Source organism: Sebastes fasciatus, chromosome 15, assembly GCF_043250625.1.
Source record: "Sebastes fasciatus isolate fSebFas1 chromosome 15, fSebFas1.pri, whole genome shotgun sequence".
NCBI classification, from domain to species: domain Eukaryota; kingdom Metazoa; phylum Chordata; class Actinopteri; order Perciformes; family Sebastidae; genus Sebastes; species Sebastes fasciatus.
The window spans coordinates 12,698,486-12,726,416 of record NC_133809.1 but is presented as its reverse complement, the minus strand read 5'-3'; the positions used below and the strand labels follow the sequence as shown (position 1 = coordinate 12,726,416).

The 27,931-nt window shown below is 40.2% G+C and overlaps 1 protein-coding gene across 2 annotated transcripts; it reads left to right on the top strand.

Moving 5' to 3' along the window:
- Positions 1-164: 164 nt before the first annotated feature.
- Positions 165-27,931, top strand: impg1b (interphotoreceptor matrix proteoglycan 1b). 2 transcript variants are annotated; one of them, XM_074661676.1, is made up of 18 exons: positions 165-1,253; positions 6,218-6,433; positions 7,443-7,609; positions 7,699-7,727; positions 8,160-8,194; positions 8,315-8,361; positions 8,948-9,094; positions 11,006-11,064; positions 11,359-11,537; positions 11,623-12,144; positions 14,150-14,820; positions 15,239-15,328; positions 21,926-22,145; positions 22,495-22,705; positions 24,101-24,286; positions 24,382-24,568; positions 25,349-25,432; positions 26,005-27,931. In XM_074661676.1, exons 1-18 carry the CDS (start codon positions 1,187-1,189, stop codon positions 26,086-26,088), a joined length of 3,201 nt encoding a protein of 1,066 aa, XP_074517777.1. In that variant the 5' UTR covers positions 165-1,186; the 3' UTR covers positions 26,089-27,931. The 2 variants fall into 2 exon arrangements, with proteins under 2 accessions (XP_074517777.1, XP_074517778.1); XM_074661677.1 differs by lacking the exon at positions 24,382-24,568.

Sequence of the window (27,931 nt, the reverse complement as noted above, 5' to 3'; positions counted from 1 at the left end):
CTAATCCTCTTCACAGGAGGAGGCGAGGGTGGAGACTAACAACATGGGGCCTTCCCACCCTGATACACCATAACAAGAGAGGCCACACAAGCCTCCACTGTCTCTACTCGCTTCTATCAGCACAGACATCACCTTCAGCACCCAAACCTGCAGAGAGAGGAACAGAGGCAACCGTGATCCGGCTTTTTTTCCTGTGAAGCAAAAATATCTTTGGATGGGACAAATATGGAATAAGTTAGCACCAAAAAGACACCTCAGGAAGTGGAGTTCATTGGTTCCTACATCTCACAGGTAACAGTGATAACGGAAGAGGGAAAAGATCAGGTGCATCTCCAACAACCAACAAACAGGGGAAAGGAAGGTGCAGGGTTAGATGTTGACTGCTCTCTACAGTAAGAGGAGAGGCCTGAACTTGGCTGTGCAGCTAGAGTAGGAATGAGGCACATTGTTTGACTGGAAGCTGGATGAACAAGCCCTGACCTCACTTGGCACCCAAAATTGCTGGCCTGAGAGGCAGGGATTTGTTGGTGCTGTTGTGAGCGCCCAGGAAGGAGGAATCTAAACTGAGAGAGAGAGAAGAGGAAGAGCTAGGCAGTCATACAGTGGCATGTAGAGGTGGATAAGAACACGCAAAGAGTCTGGGTGTCTGGGGCGAATGTGCGGAGTAGTTATCTGGTCTTGGCTGGTTGGCAGATCCCGAAGTTTGCTCGGCTGACAGATGAGGGTCCAGAAGGTGGTTAACAGGATGAGGCCACGTGGCCCCGCAGGGATTACAAGCAGCAAGAAGAAGGTAAAGGGATTAGACTCAAAACGGAGCCTGCATTTTTAACCTCGTCACTGTTGTCACACTGAAGGAAACTCCTGAGCCAAAACGTCATCCGTTCGCCGTCCACCGTCTCCTCGATCCCTCTGCTCGTCCACCCATGCAGCCACCTCGGTTGTCTACAGGGACCTAGCGGCATCCAGGAACTTATTGCTGCTGAAGAACTGAGCCAGAGCACAGATAGGAGTGGACTGGACACCCTCCTTTGGTGCGCGCTAACAAGACCTCGTCGGCACAGATGAGGAGACTGTTGCACACTCTGCTAATGGACTCAAGATAAAGAGGATTTTTTTTACTGTTGTTTGCAACAGTCTCTTTACAAATGACAACTTTGGGTTTGAAAACCACATAAATTAGCCCATCATGCTTTTGAAATCAGGACTATTCCTCACTTTGTGTCTGTTTACCCTCCAAGCAAGTCGAATCAAAGGTAAGAATCCTGTTGGGAGGCTGGTACTCCTGTTCACTTAGTTTTCTTTCAGTAATTGCCTTTGTGTTATTGTAGAAAGAGATGCTGTTTGTTTTCACACAGAAGGTTCTAGTAGTTGCATGTTTGCAAGTTTCAACAAGCCAACTCTTTAAGGCTGCACATTTAGCAAGTGCAGATGTAATTATATCAAAGTAGTAAGCCTCAAGACGGACTGAACTTAAAAACCTGGAAAATGAAAAAGTCCACATCACTTTATGTTTAGTTATTGACAAATTATTCTTTTCTGTGAAGACCTGTGAAGGTTATACTGCATCACAGGAGATTTAAATAGGCGGTGAGCCGCTCCAAGGGCAACAGGGTTTTAAAATTGTGTGACTTTGGTATTTTTATATCTCTCTCTGCAAATTACAAAATGTTAGCTCGTCCTCAAATAGATCTTTGATTTTTTAGAAAAATGTCAAGCAGCCAGCGAGCCACTCTTAAGGTCATGAATATTCACTATGAATTAAACGGGCCGAGACATATAATAGATGCTCACTGAGGAAGATAGCATCATTTCACCAGTGATAGCATTTGCGTCCGCATCCGCACTGGTTGTCTTGTTCAGTGTGATGTGCCCGGGTGAGCTCATTATCCTGAAGGAAACAAAAGCCATTCTGTTCCCAGTGTCGCAGGACGCTAATCTTTTCTGGCTTGTAATTCTGCTGTGAGGCCTTTTTGCGGCTGCACTGGGCATTAAAGTCCACTCATACACTCCCTCCTCTCGCTCAGGCCCTCGTGTCTCTGCATGTGCAAGTCAGGCTTCAAACTTACCGATTTCCTAAAACCCATTTAAATGCTGTCTCGCTGGCGTGACTTTTAATGTAGACACACATGATTTGGCTAAATTTCAGGCCACCTTCTGACCTGCTGGAATGGAAGCATTGTCGGGTGAATGGGTCTGCCTGACGGACACTAAACGGGGGGATATTCTCCCACAAAGCTACTGGCTGTAATGTCAATGCCCACACATTCTTTGCATGTTCTTGGTGTCGGGCCAAATTTGGATTTGAGGAAAACAATATTGTTCATTGTGGAGGTTGTTATTTACGTGTAATACAGTGATTAACTCAGTTTTTTTCTTTTCTTCCTCTGCCATTTATGTAACTCAAAATATCAATGAACGCCTGTGTTTTGAAGTTTAATTGTAATTCCTGAATAATGATTAGTAGCACAGCAGGCATGCGCAGTACTACTACAGTTATACTAGACAACATATACTGTAGGAGGTGGACACAATGTCAACAACACATACCTATAGGTATAATGCAATGCAACAACCGCCGCAAACTTATAATATTTTATAGTGTTGAACACACATCTCTATCAGTCTCAACAAAACTAATTTTAAGCATCCCCAGTTACTCCATCACAACACATGTGAGAGAGGTACAATGATGTTTCATTTTTCAGCATTGAGTTGGTTAATAATATAACACAGTACTGTACAAGGACATGTAACATCACACGTTTAACAAAATAAATATGACACAAACAAACTCTGAGAGAATAAATGTAGGCTAATCATTAAAATTCCAACTTATCTATTACATAATTACTGTTATTTTATTATAAGTAATGATTACTTTTATTATTGGTATATATCTCAATTATTTTTTATGTTTGATTAAAAAAATAGTATAAGAAACCCATCACAATTTCCCATAGCCCACATTTTTTTTGGGACAGTTTTACAGTTGAAAATCGAAACGGTAGGGTTAGGGTTAATGCAAACATTATATTTTCATTCATGTTTTTACAAGGAATAACTGGCATGGCCATATTCAAAGGAGTCCCTTGACCTCTGACCTCAAGATATGTGAATGAAAATGGGTTCTATGAGTACCCACGAGTCTCCCATTTACGGACATGCCCACTTTATGATAATCACATGCAGTTTGGGGCAAGTCATAGTCAAGTCATCACACTGACACACTGACAGCTGTTGCCATGTTATGATTTGAGCATATATTTTTTTATGCTAAATGCAGTACCTGTGAGGGTTTCTGGACAATACTTGTCATTGTTTTGTGTTGTTAATTGATTTCCAATAATAGATATATACATAAATTTGCATAAAGCAAACATATTTGGCCACTCCCATGTTGATTAGAGTATTAAATACTTGACAAATGTCCCATTAAGGTACATTTTAAACAGATAAAAAATGTGTGATTAATTGCGATTAACTATGGATAATCATGACATTAATCTCAATTATATATTTAAATTGATTGACAGCCCTACTATATACTGTATATTAGTTAATGTTGCAGGGCTCTTGTGTTACATTGCATCAGCTTGTACATGTATTTATGATATTGTGTCTTCTCATAGAAAATGCAAATACACACTTGGCGTTTGCAGCACGTTCTTGCTTGACCGTCTCTGGACTGTCTTGTTCTTCTGCTTGTGGTCCAGTGATCACCATGCTGGACATAGGTTCATTTAGCACGACTTAATAGCTATCGAGGAGATGCAGTATTAATGCACAAAGATTACCCTCTTGTCTTGTTTATCTTCATAAAAATGCAGCATAAAAGATGCCAATATAACTGTGATTATATTATTTACACTCACTTGCTCCTTTTATTTTTCTGTTCCCTAATCCAGAGGAGGCACAGTCTATTATTTGGGTCCGATAACCTCAAGTCTGTGTTTTGGGACTCATAAATCCTGGCTTAGAAAGTCCTCTGAGGTTTGCCACCTGGCATCACAATGAGTCCCTTTCTTCTAAAACAGCCTTGTTCAATGTGGTGACTGTGTAAGAGAGTATTGACTGGCACACCGGCTTGTGTTGTGGAATTACCTTCCCGTAATGCGTCAACACGGTGGCTGAGCTTGTTTTCTTTACTAAGATGATCAGAAGATTAAGGCAGTTTTCATCATAATTTGTGCTGCATCTCAGTGCTATCATTTATGGAAATAGTCCTGTCTCTGTCTGTTATTGCTTGAATGCTTTCGTGTGGCGTGATTGTTTTTGTTTACCACTAAAATCAGCTGGATCCAGCTGTACCTCATTTTAATCTCTTGAAGGGTTGCTGTGCACACTCATCCTTTTTCCAGCTGTAATCCTCATGCGTGCATCTCTGCACAGCCACACCTGGACGCTGCCCAGCACAACTTCATCCTTACATTGTTGACAACTGAGCAGCTTCAGTGATGCAACCTGGGTCAAGTCGCCCAAGGGCATCTCAGCAACTGCTCCTTAGGGAGAAGAGAGTGTTACTCATTCGCTTTCTCTACACATCTGTGCACTTACCAAGCATTCAAAATGACAACCTTCCAGTCACAAACCAGCTCCTCAAAGCTTCAGGCCCCAGACATTTGTACACTACAGTGAGTTCAAAAGCTCAAGTAACTCATTGCACCTTAAAGGGATTCAACATCACACATACAGAGGATTTGTTTCTGCTAAATTGTCCTAAAATAGACACTCAGAGACCCTCTGTGTATGTAATGCTGTTTATAGGCAGCAAGCAGTAGTTCACTTACAGCAAGAGGGCTGGACAGATGCCATTAGGTAACTTGTTGGATTAAGTGTGTGTCAAATTGAATACTGCTTAGTATAGTTGGTGTTAACTGCGTGAATCCCGGATACACCCTAGAGGACTAACAGAGTTAGATATTTAAAGGGAACTCCATTTACTGTAGATGTAGTATTGCACCGCCATAAATCTAGGGGAAATGTGGTAAAAGTTGATGCAGCGGCGACCGCATCAGTTTTACAGTGAAGCGCTGTAGCAATGGGTCACTGGGCTTGACTGGGCAACTCAATAGCGTGTTTCATTATACCCACCATACCCATGTCTCCATGACAGAGTTCATAACACAAGCTTTCTGTCAATATTTAGTCTAATTAATAGTCTCAAGCCCAATATGAGATAACCCCGATGACATCACTGTGACATCTTCAGGGTTGTTGTTGTATTCTCAGGCTGAGTATAAAGCTCTGTGACAATTAAACTGATATTTATGTGTGAAATTGGTGGAGTGCCCCTTTTATAATGACCCTTTGCTTTGATTGTGATAATGCAAATGTAGGGTTTTGGTGCAGCAAATAATATTTGCAATTGTGGTTTTGCTTTCATTCATAAGGACAAAGACAACAAATTTTAAATGAATGGCTACTTCACAGGTCCCACTTTGAGTAAATTAGACAATAAAGTAGGGAATGCTTTAGGGCGTGGCTACCCTGTCATTGACAGGTTGCTACCACGGCGTTGTGTGGTCTGGGAGTTGTCCGTGTTTTCGTCGTCTTAAAACTTTAACCCTTTCACAGTGTGTTTTCAGTTCATGTAAGTTAATTGTAAAGTTTTGGTCGCTTAAAAATGTCTTAGTCAGCGCTCGGTTGCTCCACCCTCTCATGTGACTTCTGGTTGCAAAATAACCAACATGGCAACGGACAAAAACCAAGATTACGATGGCCAAAGTGCCAAACTTGCGGCTTTAAAACGACAGTCTACAAACCAATGGGTGACGTCACGGTGACTACGTCCACTTCTTACTATAGATACGGTCTACTTCAACAAAAATCAAATATACCTTTATGGTAGAAAAATTTGATTTGTTTGTCTGCAACATTTATGTAACAAGTAATTGAATTGTGAAGCTGTTAATATTGCAATTACCAAAGAAACAAATTCCAAACTAATACAAACCATTCACCTTAAGTTAAGTATAGTGAAGTACGTCTCCAACTACAGAGCAATCAGTGCAATGAGTGCTTCGGCTTTGTGTTGTCAACCATCAGTTGTTAATTATAACAATCATCCATGGAAACACTTCTGAGTGAGAAATCTCACACTTACTTGATAGTCAACAAAGTTTCAGCTACCCATCATAAAGTGCTCACTTGTGTTATGTTTACTTCACAAGCTAAATACTGTAAAAAATGATTGTTTCTTCACTGACTGCTCTTGCAGACCTACATGACCACGGTTTTTCTGGACTCAGGGATGTGAAGTACCGACACTTTCTAGAAGCCTCCAGACCGATCAGACACACCACAGATGTCAGAGCGGAGCAGGACGGACACCGGACGAAGAGGTCGGCGATCCACAGCACGGGGGTCCAAGTGTGTCCCCAGGAGACGATTAAAGCAGTCATCGGCAGCCATCGGGCCTATTACAAGCTCAGAGGTAAGCTCTTTGATGTGAATTAACTTTTTGAAGTTTAACTTTATGCATAATTATGACATCTTACAGTGAAACAAATAAGCCTTTCCTAAAACATGCATTTATATATGAATGTCAAAAGTGTATTATTCACAAAATCTTATCACATGAAGCTTAATATAGATGTTTATTTATCTTGTTTAGAGCCTGGTGACATTTACATGACGCCACTGAATGATGCGTTGAAATTGTTTTAGGGATACACATACTGAAGCACTTGATATAATGAAGTTATATGCAAATATCCTTTGTCCATGAGCGATGAATCGTGGATGATTCAAGAGGCAAAGATTGCCACCTTGGCTGTTACAATGGCAAAGTAATACAAATTGTTCCACAACAGCTGCTGTGGCGTATGATTTTAAAATGAGGCAGATTAATTTGGTGTATTGGAGGTAATCGCGTCGCTGCAGAAATGAGTTTGTCAGAGAATAAATTTCCCACAGGCATCAATATATTGGACAATGTGGAGCGTGGTTCCCCCCACAGAGGCAGATAAAACATATTGTAGCTTCAGGGGCGCTTTGTGCTCATGATTTTAATATTCACAAAAATGTCACGGACATGCAAAGACTTAAATATACAGTTTGACATTTACTGAAACAGGCATTTCATACCTTTTTGTGCTGTCCCAATTATATCGCGTTAAATATATTTTGTGATTTATTGTAGCGCTGTGCCATTGTAGACTGTTATGTGCTTTGTATTCATATGTAAATATTTCTCTGAGGGGAACAATAATCTTATAGATTAATCGCTAAATCAAAGCAAACTCCCCACATGCAGAGATGCCAAGATCAATACCAACAATCCTCTTTATCCATCATTTGATTTCTCCATACAGCAATTTCCTTCCTGTTGTTGCAAATATATGTAACGTCAAGTCTAGTCATCCTTTATGTTGATGTATTGTCTCATATTATCTGAGAAAGTCAAAATAAAAAGTCCACAAAATGATATAACTTGTCTTCAGTTTGCCAGGAAGCGATTTGGGAAGCGTTTCGGATCTTCTTGGACAGAGTCCCAAACTCAGAGGAGTACAGCGCCTGGCTTTACACCTGCCAGCATGAAAACCTCTGCATGGACGACCTGGCCCAGAACTTCAGCAGCTCTCAGGAGCATCTGGACATGGTGGCCAGAGTGAGTCCAACACCAGAACACAGCTGAAATACCTTCACTGACAAGTCAAGTAAATCTGTGACAGTTAATATCTTGTTTATTATTTCCAGAGAGTAGCTGAGTATGGCGAAATTGAAGGGTATGTGCAAACTTCTTTCTTAAATTTTGTGTCCAATGTGGGTTACCTGTTTTAGAATACGCTTTTAAACCGAAACATGTTCATAGGAAAATCTTTTTTCTGTTTTTTACCATGCAAAGTGGTAAATTATTTACCAATTATTTACCACTTTAACAGTGCAAAGTGATAAATAATTTGAAAATAATGAGCAGTGTTTTTATTTCCGGAGGCAATGAAAGCATCAGAGGAGCTATTAGCACCTCTGCTTAAAAATGTTCAAAAGGATGTTCGGACCAACTAAAGCTTTGCCACCCCAACCAGAAAAAGGGATATTAGGCCAAAATAAATAGTGGTTTTAAGCATAAGGATTCTTGACTAACTCATGAATTTTGTACAGAAAATGTTCATTATCGTCGAATTAAATTCATCAAAAAAATATCTTTTTGTTTCCAGAGTTATCGCTGTAACCACAGAGTCAGGAAGGGATTGTGAGTTGAACACTAATGCACCAATACTGAAAGGAATCTAATTACTTAATTTATCCAGCATTACACAATACATTTTCATAACAGCATCATAAATTAACCAGTGTTGTTGTTTTGTCTCAGGCACCTGGACACCCCCACTGTTTCTGCTACCAACGGAGGCTAATGAGGTAAGTTAACCCATTGCCTCACCTTGAATGGTTGTCGTCATATTTTATAAATCTGATTTAGTGTTATTGTCGTTCAATAAATGTAATTTATGGTGCTGTTGGATTGTTGCTGCACCGCCCTGTTAATACGTGCAGAGTAAACAGTTTTTAAAAAAAAACATTTTAAAGGCTATATGCCAACAAATATGGACTGAAGCAGGATATTTTGTTTGATAAAAACATTTAAAAATGTTTTGAAATTATTACATCTCTCTTTTTTCAATACATTTTGACATTTGGACTGAGGCAATTACAGATTACAGCGTCGCTCGATCTCTGTCTTGTTTGTCTCCGAAGCATTGTCTGTTTTTCTTTTTGTCCCTGTCAAATATCTGTCAATTCTGTAAACCTACAGTACAGGCTACCTGTCTGAATGAACACTATTGCTATGGCCAATTTGTTTTCTTTTCCAACGTCAAAACATTAATTCCGCGTCACATTTTACCCCCTGGTCACGCACGCCCCACCTGTCACACTTTGAGAACCAACCACTGATATCAGGTTGCACTATTCTTAACAACACTGCCATTTGGCTTTTCTTTGCCAGATCCTAGAAGACCCCAACATGATCAAGGAGAACTATGAGGAGTATGTAGTGGAGTTCAGCGTCACCATCATGGACCCGGAGTATGGCAAGCTGTTCAGTGACCCAGAACCGCAGTACCATGACATCACACGAGAGCTCACAGACAGGGTGAGAGCCAAGTGAGAGTTTACAGACCCATAATAAATGTTAGCTGTCTGCTTCTTTGCCCTTCTACAAACACAGGAACCCCCTTGATAGCAGAGCTGTGTTTTAAAAGCTTGTTAAGATCTTAGTGAGGGTGAAGGAACCCTGATATTGTACAGGAAAAAAAGCAAGTGAGATGTATGTATTTTATTTTGTTACCTGCATGGGCGGTAATTTATGTTTTTTTTATAATTTTGCGAAACTCACCGAGGTGATAATTGTCACAAAATCACTTTTTATTGCGCTTGCTTTTTGTTGTGGTCAGGAGCAATACGGAGCCGCAAACCACCTTTACACTTGCACCTTTCCAAGCCGACCTAGAGCCGGTTGCGGCGGAGGAAATGCTCCTGGTTGCAAATAGTTGCATTGTTTTTAAAGATGCAGTTTTATTTATTTATTTATGTATTCATATATTTTTTGATCAGCCTTTCCCGTGGTTGCTCAACCTTTTCGGTGGGTGCAACCAGTCTTGGCCTAAATCAATCTCCCCTTATTCTTCCCTTCTTTCACAGCAGTGTTGTATCATTATGCAAAGTGTCTTACAATGAGATCAATTTGATCGCCAGCTTCTACGGCATTGTATTGTTAAGTGTAAATCTCACCCTGATTGATTTAACAGCTTTAAGGTTGCAACCAAGGGACTTTAAGTAATACTTCCAAATGACCACAAGCCTGAAATAGTAAGATCTAATCATATAGATTATCTCTGAGTAAGAAGGCGTTGACAGAGGCTCTTAACACAGCTCTTTTTTTAAAGGACTGAATGTTGGCTTTACAAATTGAACAGTGCGACCACAGAAAAGCAAAATATTCCACCATGCTTTGATGTTTTTTTTCTCAATATGGTCACAAAGAAATGAGAACAGTGTGCACTAATACTAATCAGGTTCATTCTTGAAACTTTAATGTCAAGTCTGCAACGATAATGGACATTATTGCTCTATTTAACAACACGTTTTAATTGTTGCTCATCCTTGCTGGATTAAGAAACATCAGTATCTTCATTAGCTGTCATGGCTACTACCAACTCTTAATGCTACCTACACGTTTTATCTGTTGTCAGTTTGCCAACCTCTAATTCTTCCCGTAATTTCAAAGCCTGCTTTCCCCTGCCCTGCCCTGCAGTAGTCTTCAGTGTTTCTACCTTTAGCCATCACTTGACCTCCATACCTAGATGTACACCTGTTCCCAATCCCCTAATCAGCTCGCTAGCACATAATAAACAGGCTGCTTCTCTTCACATTCTGCTTCTTATGACCACATGTGTGCATTTTTGGATTTCCTCGGGCGCATGCCTTTCCCCTTGTGGTTACTTTTGCCATTTGGATTAACCGCCTATTGACAAACCCTTGTTTAATATAACCTGTCTAAGTCATGCCTTTGTGTCCATTAACTGTAATACTGACAGTAACACATGTGCAGCAACTAACAGTTATTTATATAGTCAATTAACCTGCAGATTACTTTCTCAAATAATCATTTAATCCTTTTTTTTCTAACAAATATGAGCAAATAGTGAAAAACATCGGTTACAATTTTACCACGGTCCAAGGTGATGTTTTAAAATGTTTTCTTTTGTCCAACCAAACTGTCCAAATTCAAAGATATTAACTATCGTGTATGACAAAGAAAAGTTGACCAATCGTTGCAGCTTGAGTGTACATTGCAGCGAATGTACTATGTTGTTTTATTGGCTGATTTCTTAATGTCCAATGAACATATCTTCAAAATGTCAACTTTTTGATCCTTCAGCTATAAAATCAATAAATATAGACATACATGTTTTTTACTGGATGGCAAAGCCCAATAATGCCAAACCGAATGAGAGAAAACGCTCATGTTTCTTTCACACTCTCTTGCTTTTCTTTTCTTCAGATGCGTCGTGTGTTCCAAAAAGTTCCAGGATTCAAAGAGATTCGTGTTGTGGGATTTCGGTAGGTATAGTTATATTAAAGGTTTTCTTTAAAGGTTTGGCACTGTAATTATACTTTGTAATAATGAATGATTTTGACAAAAACAACACAGTAAATAAGATAAGAGACTCTGAGACTACTTATCCCCTGAAGTGACTTTTATTGAAGCGCTCAAGTCTCAAGAGGAACTTTAACGTCCCCCCAAAATATCCTCTTTTGGGATATGACTCAGAAATGTCTGCCTTAGCAGACATCCATTACCAGTGTGGCCTGTCTGCTATGAGGGTTTCTAACATGATGTGTTGTGTCGATCAGCTCAGAGGATGTGTCCGTGCGTTACGCTGTGGTCTTTAATGGAGAAACGCAGCTCAACGATGACCCTGAGGGTCTTGAGGAGCCTGAGACGGACCAGGATGTGAATGGTCCTAAGCTGAAGCACATCATCACAAAGGCCTTAAAACCGCTGGATATACAGACGCTCAACTTTGAGGCTGGTAAGCACAATATCACATTTAACTGAATAAAACAATATGTTAGTGATTTTAAAGCCTTATAAATGTTTTAACTCTTCCTTTTCAGTAACCACAGTGTATCCAGTTGCGGAGCTCGGCATAAACCCCATTGAGGGCGTTGTATCAGGGGATGGCGTTTTATCAGGGGACGGCGTTGTATCCGGGGACAACGCCGTATCCGGGGACAGCGCCGTATCCGGGGACAGCGCCGTATCCGGGGACGACGCCACACAGGCGCCCGCAGCGGACAATGCTCCCACCCAAAGTTTCTTCCCCACTGTGGCAGTGATAGAAAACTATTTGGAAGCTTCTACAATCAAACCAGAAACACACACCTTTGTGCCTTTTATCCCAAACATCGTCCCAGAAAGCATTTCTGCCGTCACTGATGAGACTCCTTTAATATCAGGAGTAGGGGAGGAATCATCAGAAGATGCTGCTGAGGGGACCGGTGACATTACATCATCAGACACAACACTGGAAACTATCACAGAGCAGGAGGAGGAAGCAGAGCCAGAGGTGGAGGAGATACCACCGACTGAGCATGACGACGGAGGTGAGGCTGAACCCGAAGAACAGGTGACTGACGGTAAGGCTACCTCAGGTTAAATGTTGTTTTTAAAGCAGGATGTTGAAGTTCAATCAGGAGAGACGCTTTATCGAGTAGCAAAACATTAGATTGAGGTTTGGACTCCACTTAGAGGTATTGACAGAAAACAGGAAGAACCTCTGGATCGAACCACAACTTAACCCACACTTTGCTATCGAGTCTTGACTCTGCTGATGGTGGGAAAGCAGTGGGAGGATGCTGTTATGGTCTAGAGACACAAGATACAGGAACAGCTGATAGGGGTTTATAAAAAGAGCACATCCCCAGGCTAGAAAAATTAGAAGGAGAAGTTAATGTTATTTGAGTGGATGATGCTAAAGACATGACTAAATATCTAAAAGTAATTGGATAAAAGTAGGAAAATAGAAAAGAGCCAGAAAGTTGCTTATTGGGATTGGATGAAAAACAATTAAGGATTAAATTAATCTAACTGATTGAACTTAAAGAGTGCTTCATTTTATTTTATTTACCATTTAACAACACTTTATTTGATTAGTCTAGTATTGATCCACGCTTACTGGGTTGTGAAGACGTTTCTTTATCCTTTTTTTCTGTACATCTTCATATTATGTAACACCAGCCACACTTCTAAAAATATCCCCAACAGAGAGTAACTTTAACTGGGCAATACATGTTCAACCTTTTCAATTTTACACTATTGCAGAGTGTCACATGACACTCCACAGACTTTCTAGTGACACGTTAAATTCACTTGATAGTAAATATCAGCACTGGACTGTCCAAATAAAGAGTGACCTATATATTTTTTCTTTTGCTAACTCATATCTGCACAAAAAACTCACCTCTCATAGGAAATGGAAATGGCAGTTCAATTAGACTCAATGGTTTGGTTTTGCGCATGGAGACGCTCCCTGCTGAGGCAAGACATCATATTAAAACCCATTAACAAGCAGCGGCCTGCTGGTGGTTGAGTCATTACAAACTCACGCTGTGCAGCCAAACTTTGTTCGAACCTGCAGAACTTCATCTTAAACTCGAGTGGCGTTTCCAAAGATACCAAATGTATCAGGTTTGTCAACCTGAGTTTGGGGGTAAATGTGTAACTAGCAGAGACGCATGTCGCCTAGCAACATCTGTGATGACAGGCTAGCTGTTTCCCTCTGCTTCCAGTCTCCCTCTGCAGCAAGCGGGAGAGCAAACAGTTTTTTGGCCGTGGTGAAAATCTTGTTCTTGAAAGGCTAAACGCCAACAAATATGAATTGAAGCAGAATATTTCGTCGACTTTGGACTTTACAACTCTCTGGAGTTATTATAAATGTTTGGATCACAGAAGTCGGAAGCAATCCTACGCAGCCCCCACTGTAATGTAGTTCTACAAATAGTTTAATTAGGGCTGTTAATCGCTTGAATATTTAATTGCTATTAATCGCATGATTGTCCATAGTTAATTGCGATTTTTTAACTGTTCAAAATGTACCTTAAAGGGAGATTTTTTAAGTATTTAATGCTATAACAATACTATCAACATGGGAGTGGACAAATATGCTTGCTTTATGCAAATGTATGTATATATTTATTATTGTAAATCAATTAACAACACAAAACAATGAAAAATATTGTCCAGAAACCCTCACAGGTACTGCATTTAGCATTAAAAAATATGCTCAAATCATAACATGGCAAACTGCAGCCCAACAGGCAACAACAGCTGTCAGTGTGTCAGTGTGCTGACTTGACTATGACTTTCCCCAAACTACATGTGATTATCATAAAGTGGGCATGTCTGTAAAGGGGAGACTTGTAGCCAGAAAGAAAAAGTAATAGCTCCGCAGCATTGAAATGTTGAGTTAGAATTTGAATGTCAAAGTTATGAATGACACTTCAAACTACTTGGCACAGCCCTAGTAACACGATGCATGAGTGTATGTAACAATTAGTGTACAGTACCTGTATATTTCTTTCAAACACAAAATAACTCCTTCTGGTCATAAAACTTATTTTCTGATATGTTTTCTCTTACAAGAACCTGAACCAGCTGATGTGGTCAGTGGGGAACATCCAGAGCATCAGAATGAGGACCTTCCCTTAGCAACTCCAGACTTCCAACCAGAAGAAGTAATCACGGATACACCTAATCCACCTGTTGAAGTTAATCTGGACCTGCCAGAGTCTACAGATACCCCAGTTACTGAGATACCCGTCATAGAAGCAGCAGTCCCAGTCTCTACACTATCATCTCATGGGCAGGATCTCCAAGGCATTGAACCAGAAACAGATGTGGAGTCTTTACCATCCCCTGCAGAGAGCGGCGAAGCCCCAGAGGAGAGAGATGAGTCTAGCGGAGGGCAGAGTGGAGCGACCCCGGTCTCAACAGACCCGCCTTCTGAGAGCTCAAACGTTGAAAACGATGTAGGATCAAGTCAGAACGGGATGGAGACGGAGCCGGAAGTGACCGAAATTCTGGAAGTAGAGAGCGGTAGTGGATTCCCCTCCGAGTCGGACGAACGCCCGTACGAATCCACGGCTGCACCGGCCATGAGACAAGTCAGCACCCCTCTGATAACCGCCGTGGATAAGGGCAAAGAGTTAGTGGTTTTCTTTAGCTTGAGGGTCACTAACATGATGTTTTCTGATGGCCTGTTCAACAAGAGCTCCTCAGAGTATAAATCACTGGAGAATACCTTTCTTGAGCTGGTAGGTACACAAGCTTTTGTGCTGGATATCATGCTTTTGCATGCTTCATTCTCATATTTGCTTTCGTAGCCCAAGCTGAAATGTGTGATAAAAGTACATTTGTGCAATATATACTGTTAAACTTTGGTTTTAGATGATATTTTAGTAAGAGTAGAAGTATTTTACAATAGTCCCAAGTTGGTGCTTAATCTTGTTGTTCTGCGCAAGTGAGGATGCACTTTGCAGCAAGCCTTATCCTCACATTTTTTTAAATCCTAAAATGAGCAGTAAATTATAATAATTTTTTTTTTTTCTTCAGCAAATAAATTTTTTTATAAAAGTGACGTCAAATTCTTGATCAAATCTGCAGTATGCTATTGCTTTAATTTGAGCCATTGTGTATAATAACAGTATAAAGAAATTATTCTGTTTCACTCAGACACAGCACTCTGGGTCCAGAAACTCGCCAAACCCTGGAGCTTCCAGTAAATCTGGGCCTGGGAGACAGAAGACTTTAGCCTCCATACCGGTATTTTTTTTTCCATATTGGAACTACATCTCCAATGCCTCAGAGAGAGCATGACCTTTCTATTTTCTTAACTAACCTTTTCGAAATGCAGTATCTAACAATCTGAAAGCACCTAACATTTCTGAAGTACTCAGCTTTAGTTTGCAGCTTTGCTTTTGTCCTCATATTAGACGTTAGACCTTCCTGCTGCAGCTGCTCATGTCTGTTGGTTTTATCTGTGAGTTCTAATGTTGGGGAGCTTGTTCTTGTGTGTGTTGTGCCTTTTGAACTGTGCTAACGTTTTGGCTTTTTCAAGGACTGTTCAGATTCTGTTTGTCATTTTGCTCAATTTGTGTCTGTAAGGGATTTGTCCAAAGCTCTGAACTATAGAATCAAAAGAGGCTTCTGCTATTAAGTGGAAATGTAAGGAGGTAAACATGCAAAAATGGTCTAAAAGAATAGTACAACAGATGAGAGTATTGATATCGCTCTCATTTCTGTCCATTCAACATGTAGCTGCAGCCAGCAGTCAGTTAGATTAGCTGAGCATAAAGACTGGAAACAGCTAGCATAGCTCAGTCCAAACGTAACAAAATGTGCCAACCAGCACCTCTAAAGGCCTTTACACACCGGCAGTGTTTTGTTTTTTTGTCAATATATTTTTTCGAACTGTTGTTTTTATCATGAGTACTTTCACGAAAAACCAACGTCCGTGTGACTACGTCCGGTTTTCAAAATAAGATGTTAACAAAGGGAACTGTATATACAAAATACATATATGGAAATAAGATTGATTGGTTTATTGATTGGATTATCAATTGTCCTCCAACGAGGTAAATTTTTCTGAGCTTTTGCACTGCAAGTGCGTGGAATAGGTTGAGTTTATGAAACAACAACATGGAGGCTCTGTAGTCCGAACCATGGATGTATAAAGAGAACTGGATACAGCCTTAGAGGCGGGGCCCCGTTCATGCCTATGAAAGTTGCTCAGTGACGCATGAAGCCTAAATGGCTCAACTGCCGAGTGATAATGAATGGTTAAGGTTAGAATGGGTCATCAGGCAGCGACTCTCGCCAGAGTTTTTGCAAGTTTTTGCAGATCTCAGATCAGATTTCACGGTTTGCGGGCTCCCTTCTAGACACAACCTCGGCCCAGCCTCGGTCTCGGGCTCATTCACATAAACGGCAGCACAAAAATAACTCTGGATTCGGCTTTAGTGCTTTTTTAAAACTTTACGCCCTAATGATTTGTATAAGGGCTATTTAAGTGGAAAAAAGTATCTTTTCATCATTCTTTTTCGGCCCAATGGCGTCACGTGATGGACCCAGAAATTGTAATTCCATGGTTTGGCCAGCACGAAAATTTGCCAGGCTAGCTGTTTCCAGTTTTTATGCTAAGCTAAGGTAACTGGCTGCTGGCTGTGGCCTTACATTAGGTAGTATAAATCTTCTATTCTTACTCTTAGCAAGAGACGAGCTCTCTGGTGTGATATACTATAGAGATGCCGTGTATCATATAATGTAGCATACTGTACACTCATTATTATCTATCAGTTATGGGACTATATGTTTGTGTTTATGTGTCTAGTTAGTTTCTCACCAACAAAATCCAAAAATTATTTTTGTACTTTTGTTGCTCACGTGTGTGTTACGACGTTGACCGCTGTATTTGTGCATGTTTTGAAGCCTTAAAGATACATTTACAGAGTGAATGAATTAATTGATGTGGTGCAGAATGAGGTGATAATAGGCTTACTAAGGAAAGTTATGCTGCTTCATGCATTCTGTGTTGCTAAAACTGTGTACATGGTAGAGAGCAAAGTAGCCAAGGGTAGTCTGAATCATGAGACCCGCGTCTGCCTTAGTCATTGTAGGACTCAGAGGTTTGTGACTTGTGGTAAGAAGCTTTAAGTAATGCTGGTCAGTTCCAGCACCACACACATTGTGCTATTAATGGTTCCAATCTGCTTAGTGCGACATCAGTCAGGTTACATCTGTATGCATGTTGCGGTAGTTTTACTGTGTTGGTTATCTGGTGTTGTAGACACACTATGTGTATGTGTGCTATTGTAGGAAACAAGACAATGAAATAAAACAGATCATCGTTTTGGAGCATTTTGTGTGTAAATGCACATTTTTAATCAATGCAGGAATGTTTTATTTGTTAAGGCGAATAGGTAACGTTGCTCTTGTTTCTCTAAATAATAGTTTTAATTTGCATTAGCTGCTGGCGAGCAGGTGGGGACTGTGTCCCTTAAAACACGTACCTTATTAGCGTACATCAAAGCGAGAAGCATCACTTGACATCCCTGTTTAGTTTCAAGGCTTACCCCGAGGTTGACGGAGGGGACATATTTTTAGGCTTGTGCCCTAGCTGCGCTCTGTGTTACGTAAAAGGCCTCGGCCTCAAACTGAGGAGGTGCATCGATACAAATTGGATTGTGTGTTTGCTGCAATGCCAAGGAGCAGAGGGAATGCGAGCTACTACAGATGGGCTCGGGTTTCTTTGATGATATAGCCTTCTGGGTTAAGATAAATACTTAATAATGTGTTAGATCATTTTCTCAATCATTTTCACTGATTTGTTACGTGAAAAGTTCACAATTCATGTTATAAATTGTATTTGTTTTGATTTTATATTCTGAAACCGAATGCATTAATATTCCTAATTATTTTTAAAGGTGCTTTATACGATATTCAGAGCATTAATATAGCATCAAACAACTATTAGCTAAGTAAAGATATAGAGGAGGAATGTCTACCTGAGCAGAGAACGAATCACTCTCCCTCTGCGTGTGTTGTAATCCGAGCCTCTCTGTGCTTTGTTGACATCGCGTGCCTTTTAGTGCACGTGAGTTTGCCCCACTGGCTAGCTCGCGGACGCCGGTCTGCACTGCGCTCATATGGCGATTACAGCTGATAACGCCATCCCAACCAACGGAGTCGTTGCGTAGCATCCACCCTCCGGTCTCCCCTCAGGTTAACACTGTTAGTACGTTCGCCTGGGTTCCACGTTTAGAACTGTTAGCACCGGTAGCTGCGAGCCGCTGGCTTGCCGTCGCCATGATGAGAACCGTTGAGAGGAAATAGAAATGCTTCCCAATGCCGTATTTAGCACCTTTAAGTTTCCAATTTGTTTTCATTGCATAACTAGAAATAAACAATATCTGCACTGGATCAGAGAATACAATATAAAGTAGTAGGGATACATAGGCAGAAATTACAATTACAGGCAAAAATCCCAAACAACATTAAAAATAACACTCCATCTCCAGTCCTTTAATGGTTGCCCAAACCGTGGTTACTGCAGCTTTCCTCCTTAATCAATGCATTTAGCTTCCTGGCAAAACTATTGTGGTCAGACGTTTGAGCTGGTAAGTATTTACCGTATATCTTATTATCCTATTAGGAATAGTCAACATATCTTCCTTTAAATGGGCTATTTAGGCAGAGAAGGGACACTTGTCACATATTCTGCAGCCCATTTAAATGGACATAATGTGCTGGATATTGGACCCCATTTGTGATACTGTACATTCACTGTCGCATATGTATACATATATATGAACCATTAGCCTGCAGTGGCTTGCAATTCCCCCTGTTTGCCTTTGCCTCCATTACCCCTGTACCTACTGGTTTGTGAAGCAACCAATAAAATTGGACATGGAGGTTGGAATGACTTAATTTGCTATAGTAAATCATAAAAAAAAACATTTTCATGGCGGCATAATATTCTTTCTGACCTTTTTTTTTTATTTTTCCGACATCAGAGAAGGGATGTTACATCAGGTTTTCCAAATCAAGAACCAGTAGATACATGTGTAACCTCAGAGACGCAAATGTGATTGTGTCAAAGACTGAAAATATGGTTGTGTTTCAGTCATGCTGTTGTCTATTGTTCCTTAGTCCACAATTCAGACTGCACTGAGGTTTGTTGTTGTGAAAGAACTCGGCTTTGACCTTATGTGGAGGTTAACAGAGCTACAGATTGGTATCTAATCTAATGTACTTGACACTTTGCATTGAGACAAATGGATGACCAAACAGCAAGCTGTGTGTCAAGTTGTTCTGCCGGCTGTTGCCCATTTGTTGGGGATGTTGGACCCTCGTACTTTCTCAGAGACTATTAGCTGTAGGGAACTAGCCCCCGGTAAACTGTCTGCCAGTGATAAGTGAAGTAACCCGATCAGAGCAGAGCTCCTTAAGGCCTCTTATCTCCCGCTCGGCAGCCAGGCCAGCTAGAGCATCGTAATCTCTCCCTCTCACACTGCGGCTGTTTGATGTTCGCCTCGCCTGTAGTGAACGTGGAGTGGCTGCAAGGAGAGCGGTTCAGATCGATGAACATTAATAAGGGTCCATTACTTCAGCTGGTTGACTTCCTCTCCGCCTCAATATCACCACCGTCGTCAGTCCGAGTCCATAGTCTTAAAAGATTGGTTTCTCGGTTATCTGAGCTGCAACTCTGAGTCTGCAGTGGGAATGTTTTTCAATGCAACAATGTGGACAAATTTAAAATATCAGTTAAAATGTGGCTGCATAGATTTGATTATACTGCACAGATGTTTTTTTTAAAACCAGGAGTTGGTGATGCTGTGTACTAGAGGGCAACTAGCTTATGCTGAAAGCACACCTGATTTGACTGTTATCAGGCCATTAAATGTGTGTTATCAGCTCACTATAAGCATCATAGCTGTAGGTCAGTAGAGGCCTACTATGCCTACTATGTTGTAAACTTAAATCACCCCAAACCACCACCCCATACGGAGTTTCATGCTGTCTATACTACAGCGCCTCACTTCCGCTTTTGCACACGGTCGCTAGAGGTAGTTGTTGTCCTCTTTTATTCCCTCTTTTTTGGTGATCGACCATGTGATAGATGACAAAACCTACTATTGGGTGTAGCAGGGCCCTACTGACCCACACCTAAAGCCCCGTTTCCACAGCAGGAACTTTCCCCTGGAACTAAGAACCTTTTGAGGAACTCATTGCGTTTCAATCGCAGGGACCAGGGTCTAAATTAAGTTCTGGGGACATTTTATGGGGCCTTTTTACCCCCCCAAAAAAGGTCCTGGTCGTGGAGTAGTACTTTCTGAAAGTACCGTAGCTTTTTGGTTGGAGTTTGCAGGGATGACTGTCGCTGATTGGTGAAACACACACAGCACCGCTGCTTCAACGGCTTCAACTTGTGTAGCGCTTCATTCATAAACAAGGAAGTACTCTAGTTACGATTTAGGACCATTTTAGGACGTTTTTTTTCACCGCTGTGACCACTAGCTGCCCTCGTCCCATGTCATGTTGCTTTTTCATACGTCAGTGGACTAATTTGCTGAATCTTCGCCAGTCTTTAGACCGCGCTGGAAATGTAGACAACAGTGGGCTGAAGGAACCTTTTAGTTCCTTGAGAAGTAGTTCCAAGGACTAAAAGTCCCGGGAACATTTGGTGGAATCACAGTTTATGAGACTTATAAACACTGATAACACACATTTAATGACTTGATAACAGTCTAATCGGCTGGAAAACAATCGAGGCCGCGGCGAGGTGCAGCTTGCCGCAATAAGTACATTTTTCTGCGTTCATGTGTTTCAGGCGGGAAGAAATTCTTTGTAACATAGGTCATCATGTTTACTGTTTACTCTGATTACTGATCGGCTGCGGGTACTCTGGCTGCACTTTGCTGCTAAAAGTTAAACTATCCCCAACTTTTAGTTTGGCTGCACTTTACTGCAGAATCAAAACGTCTGCAGCTCGCTGAGCTCAGAGCGGCCATCACAGCTTTCCATAGACATTGCATGGTATAAACACTTTGCCACTGCTCTGGTGTGGATTTATCTCACCAGCTAGCCTTTAGCTAGTGCATTTTATCTTTGTAGGGCAGTGTAGATGGGATAATGCAGAGATACTTGACTGACAATGTAGCATGCATATGTTGCTGTGAGGCACTTGAGATAAAAGCCCTCACTAAACATGATGTATTATAGATTTATTTTGGACTTGCAATAGCTTTGATGTCATGCAAGTGTCTGATCTCTTCATGATGTGTTCTCAGGCTCCTCATCGACTAGAAATAGCACATTCTGTGTTCTTATACTAATGCTTATAAACCTAACCCTAGATCTAATTACACAGTCAGCGCAGTAATGGCAGGATTTCATGCTTGCATCAAAATTTAATTATGAACTATTCATAGCATTCACACTGTAAAATGTGACCTGAATAATTCAAAATCTAGCCGTGCTACGACAACCTCAGTCCTGTCGTTGTGGAAGTAAAACAGCAGGTAAATGTGGTCTCTGCTGCCCCGGTCTTCTTCTCGGGAGGACACAGATCTTTACTTGACACTTGACACCGGCAGGAATCTGACATCATTTCATTAACCTAAATGTCCAAGTGGGAATCTTTGTCCTCCTAGGATTGAGAGTGATTCCCTTTTTACACTGTAAGATGAAATCAATCTTGCTTGTGTGCTTTCCAGGAACACTCACTGATCACTAACTGCAGAGAAAACTAACATTTAAAAATGAGGAAATTCACTACATCCTCTGAAATATTTAAAGAAAATAGTGGAATAAACTATAAAATAAAACAAATTAATCTAATTTCCTCTTCCTTCCTCACAGCTTCTGCCATATCTGCAATCCAATTTGACCGGATTTAAGCAGCTGGAAATCCTCAACTTCAGGAACGGCAGCGTCGTGGTGAACAGCAAGATGAAACTGGACAAACCGGTACCTTATAATGTCACAGAAGCTGTCCACTGTGTGCTCGAAGACTTCTGCAGCGCGACGTCTAAACGGCTCGACATCGAGATTGACAGTCGCTCCTTGGAAGTGGAACCAGGTGAAATGTCTTTGCTTATACAGTAGAATCAATGTTGTGTCCTATATGTGATTACAGGATGCAGACATGCAGAAAAAAAAAATCTGTTCTTGCGGTGACATGCTCGTTCATGCTACAAGGTCAGAGTTCATAACACGCCTCTTCACTCTGCAGTCTGTAGGTGATGCGCAGTATAGATGTTTTTGCTTGGAAGAGTTCATGACAGTCTGTGACCTCATTAAACACACCTTTATTAAATGCCCTTTAATTTCTCTAATGCAGTGTCCACCTGTCTCTCACTGATTCAATGTTAATGAGCTACCACCTCTCTCTTTGTCTCCGTTCCCTCTCTCCTCTCTGATGGTTTCAGCTGACCAAGCAGACCCCTGTAAGTTCCTGGCCTGCAACGAGTTTTCACGCTGCGTCGTAAACAGTTGGACCGAAGAGGCAGAGTGTCTGTGCGATCCGGGCTACAGCATCGTGGACGGCCTGCCGTGTCAGAGCACCTGCGTCCTGCAGCCGGACTACTGCCTGAATGGAGGCCTGTGTGAAATAATCCCAGGGCATGGAGCCACCTGCAGGTACACAAGAGCTGACGAATGGAAGAAAACACAAACAGCATGACCTTGGCTTGTTTAAAAGGTTTTGCATTTCTAAACCAGAGAATGTACTAGACTGTACGTTACTGTTAAATATTTAAAGACCATACCGTAAGTCTTTACAAATTCCTTTTTGTTTGGCAGCCAAATACTTTGCATTCATTTCACTATTGCAACTATCTTTATAGTGTTGTTGAAAGCACAAGCATGGACTTTTCTTGATGGTGCATTCAAGGACATTCCACATTTAAGAGTTGACTGCTGAAAAACATTACATTCGCACACTCATGAATGTTTAAGGGGACATATCATGCTCGTTTTCAGGTTAATACTTGTATTTTGGGTTTCTACGAGAACATGTTTACATGCTTTAATATAAAGAAAGGAGGTTAAACACGCTTTGACCGTTTCACAAGGAATAGTAGGCCTGTCCTGTGCTAACAGGAGAGACTTCAGAGACCAGGTCCAAAGCACACTGGAGCACACGGATTTAAGGCAATCAACTTTATTAGAAGACTAACATTTCGACGCCAACTGCGTTTTTCATCACAGTTGAACCGATCTGTGACTCACATTAGTCTTGTAATAAAGTTGATTGCCTTAAATCCATGTGCTCCAGTGTGCTTTGGACCTGGTCTCTGAAGTCTCTCCTGTTACAACACTTCTTTTTCTCATACTGCCTGAATTAGGGCTGCAACTAATGATTATTTTCGTTGTCAATTATTTTCTTGATTAATCAATTAGTTTGGTCTATAAAATGTCAGAAAATAATGAAAAATGTCAATCAGTGTTTCCCAAAAGCCCAGGATGACGTCCTCAAATGTTTTGTCCACAACTCAAAGATATTCAGTTTACTGTCATAGAGGAGTAAAGAAACCAGAAAATGTTCACATTTAAGAAGCGGGAATCAGAGAATTTTGACTTTTCTTGCTTAAAAGATTACTCAGTCCGATTATGTATCCATTAGTTTCTCACAATTATTATTGTTGTTCAGCAGCCAGCTCTTAGATGTCCGATATTTCTTGAATACACCAATAATTAGAGTCATCTTACTTTCCTAGTTTGATATACTCACGTTGAAGCAGAATGTTGCCGCAAGACTTAATGCACTGAACATTCAGTTATTAAATTAGAAAAGTGGTTTCATTTGAATTGGAAAGCTTGTGGAATTATGAAGAAAAAGTCAGTGAGTATTTAGTTGGTTGGCAATTTAATGTATGACTACATCATGATGTATTTATTAAAGTTACACTATTTCCCTGAAGGTAAAAGTAATAATTATGTATATTTCTTCTTCGCCTGGCTATCAAAGGGAAAAAGTTTTGTGTTTACAGGCTGCTTCTCTCTAACCTATATATGTTTTCTCATCTCTGTCAGGTGCCCTGTAGGTAAATACTGGCACTACCACGGAGAGCGCTGCAACGAGCTGGTGTCGATGCCGATAGACCCTCCGCTAATTATAACCTGCCTCGTGGGAAGCCTCTGCTTTGTTTGTGCCGTCATCGGCATTTTGATATTCATTAACAAGAAATGTATAAAGACCAGAAAGGCTGTAACGTTGGTGTAAGTACGAACCCCTTTTTATCCTTCATGTTTTGAACCGTTTTTAATTTCAGGGTGTTGCTTTTTACAGTGATTGTGTCTCCTTTACGTTGTAGGCCATCCCTTGCTCCCTGTGCCTTTGACAATTCTTTGAGGGTGAACCCTTTATTTGAGAACGATGATGGTGTCTTAACTCAAGTGGCCACATTGCCATATCCATCAAGTTCTACTTCTTCCCAATCCCAGCAGTCTTCTGAACAGGAACATTTTGCCTCAATTGAAAACATACATCTGAGTATTGAGGTACACCATGCCGTACGTGCACAAAATGACTAAACTACTAACCTCAAATTATAGTAATATAAACTAATACGCTCTTAACAAACTCACAGCAAATAATTGGCTTGTTTTCCTTCCTCTCATCCTTCATACGTTTCATCTTCATTTTGTATCCAGATCTTTAAATTCACCATCAAAGTTGACAAACGTGTCTGATGCATCTTTTAGTGTTACTTAAACCAGTGGTTCTCAACCTCAGGAGATAATTTCAACGGGTCGCCATATGGTTTTGGAGAAAATCATAAAATATTAGAAATAAAATAACATATTTTAGACTCAGGAATGGTTTTTACATGACATCGCCTGTACCAGTGATATAATTTGCCTTAGGATGGATTTTATTGAGTGTTATTTAAGAGAGTCAAAGTGTGCATCCAACCTGATTATTCTGGGGGGGTCGCGAAAAGGTTGAGAACCACTGACTTTAACACTGTCCAGTGTGGCTTTAATGGTAATTAAATGTAGATCAATGTCCTCTGGTACCTTCGGTAGTTGTTTAAAGGCCTTGATTCACAGAATCAAACACATTTTTATAACTTTTAAGCTACACACTATCCTCCAACAAAGGTGTATAGTTTTAACACTGAGCTCTGCAGTAGCAGCTGTAGATAAAATCTCCTTGTAGATCTCTTTCTGGCAGATCCCTGTATTGGTTTTGTTGCCCGCTTTTGTTCACATTGCCTCTGGTTCTATGATATATTAATGAAGCACACTGTAAACACTGTTTCCTCTCCGTCTCCACAGATCCCCAGCCGACTCTACACAACAAGATCAGAAAAGTTAGTCTCAGAGATGGTGGACTTCCATCACTGTATACCACAAAATGAGGTGAGGACCAAAGAGTAAAATCTGATTGTTCATTTTGTAGATTTAAGGATGAAAAAGATAAACTCCTACCAGAAAAGTAAAAGGGAGAACACGTGGGGACTTTTTTTAATGTTATGATGAAACATATTCAGAAAGTGGGACAATAAAGTACCTTCAGAAACCTCGTACTTTAGACATTCAAGTGTTGCTGATAACCTTTACATCAATATTTTACAGCTCTATGATGCGTACAAAGGTAAAACACCTGTGCATGATGTAGCCCTTGCTCATATTTCACTTTCAAACCAAATCAATTTAGACTTTTTCAACATTTAAACAACGTGATCTAAAAAGAAATCATGGGAAAATGATCAAATATTAACCTCAAAATGATTTCCATGTAGTGAAGTGTCAGTGTTGATCAGTGCTTCTGCAATGAAAGATAGTCCCTCTCTTGAGTTCAAGTAAATATTTCATTGATTCATTCAAAGCGAATATCTTGTAGATAAAGTAACAAGGTTTTTCTTACTTCATTTTTTGTATAATTCCACCTGAAATAACCTATTTTTCATTCTCCCTCTTGTCTCTTGTAGACATGGCGACCGCCGAATGAATACGGAGCATGCTGTCTTTTAAGGGCCTCGGATAACGAATGTTTTGAAGTAACAGTTCTTTGATGGCACCTCGTTCGTCTGAGGAGAAGCCAACACAGCAAGACACGAGGTAGCTGAGTTGCTGTTTAACTGTATATGGGATGCTATGCTGCAGATGGTAGACACAGTGAAATGGTGTTAAAAGTGTTGAGATTAATTGTTCATAGTGATCTTGTTAGACGGAGAGCTATGGATGTTAAAGTGGAACCTAATATTTATTCTATATATTGAATGGTAGGAACATTTCCTGTATACCCTTGGCAAAGGTTGTTCTTTCCTCACAATGAGGTATTTATTATTTACAAACTGATACACTATGGTGGTATCTTTACGTTTAGTCTGTACATGCTATACTTTACCGTTGTTGTGTCCCAAAAAGAGAATGAATGTATAAGCTGTTGACTTGGGTCATGACATGTTGTTTGTAGCAGTGGTTCCCAACCTAGGGTCCGGGCGCCAAAGATCACAGTTCGTGCGCCAGGATTTGTCTGCTCTGAGTTTGTCAAAATTAGATTTGCTCATGTATAACTAAAATAATCATAATAACACACTTACTGGATAATTTATACAAAAGTCTGTATATAAAACTATTTAAAAAGATATATATTTTTTGCCACTTAGTCACAAAATCTAACGAAATATTCAGCTTCAATCCATATTTGTCGGTGTTTAGCCTTTCAAAAACAACATTGCAGCTGCTTGGAGGCCTATAAATAAATAGGGAAATAAAATTTCTCCAATTTTCAGGGATAAGTACATGCATGATCCTAAGTAGGGCTGTCTTGATTACCATTTTTGGGCTTTGAAGCTTCGGTGAGAAATATTCGAAGGTATTCAAAGCTTCGGTGAAGTGCCGCTGAAGCACTACTGCACACACGTGCACCGCAAGACACAATAAACAGAGATAGCTGTCTGAGAATAACTAATAGTTAATTCATGTTGAATATGAATAATGTATAATGTCGTGGGATTATTCATTATTTCATGGGCTATTTTGAGATGTATATATTATTATTACATAAACAAAAAACGAAGCATTCAAAAACTGAGTTGGAGGTCGATTACCACGGCAACGGTCGAAGCTTCGAAGCATTCGGGTCAGCCCTACGGGGCGATCTAGCAGCAATCTAACAACACCATAAATTACATTTATTTAACCACAATAACAGAAAGTCTATTACGCTATTATAGTATATTAATTAAGACATTACAAAAATAAAGATCATATTGATGTATATCTGCATTCATGTCAAGACCCTTTATTTATTTTGACGAAACTGACGAGTTCTATTCATTAAAGAAAGCTGATTTAATAAAAAAAAAAAAAAAGGACTCATTTAATACTCTGAATCACTTTATTCAAATTGAGGATTTTGTTTGTTTTAGGGGTGATGAGGAAAATAGGTTGGGAACCACTGGTTTATAGAAATATTGGCTGCTGAGCTGTATGTATCAGTCTGTCTTATTCACAACAACTCTACAACAACTAATCTGTTTTCTGAGATTTTGATTTTTTTTTTACACATTTTGCATTTTAAAGCAAAGAATAAAATATTTTTTTGCATTAAAAATGTATTGTTGTTTTTTGACTGCTCAAAGATGTCTAACTGGTGATTATACACTAGTGAAAATGTAGTTATGAATATTATATTCTATTTCTGCTAATAGATCCCCTGAAATGTAACACACTGTTACTTTAACTCTGTTTTAACCCACTTGATCACTTAATGGGAGCAAGCCTCAGCTCAGTGACGACATCAGCAGCACATTAGCCTTTGTTGTTTAATTAATCTACACACTAATCTTGTTAGCTGCTGATACCATCAGGATGTCACATCCACTCACTGAGCACTGACTAGTGAATTAA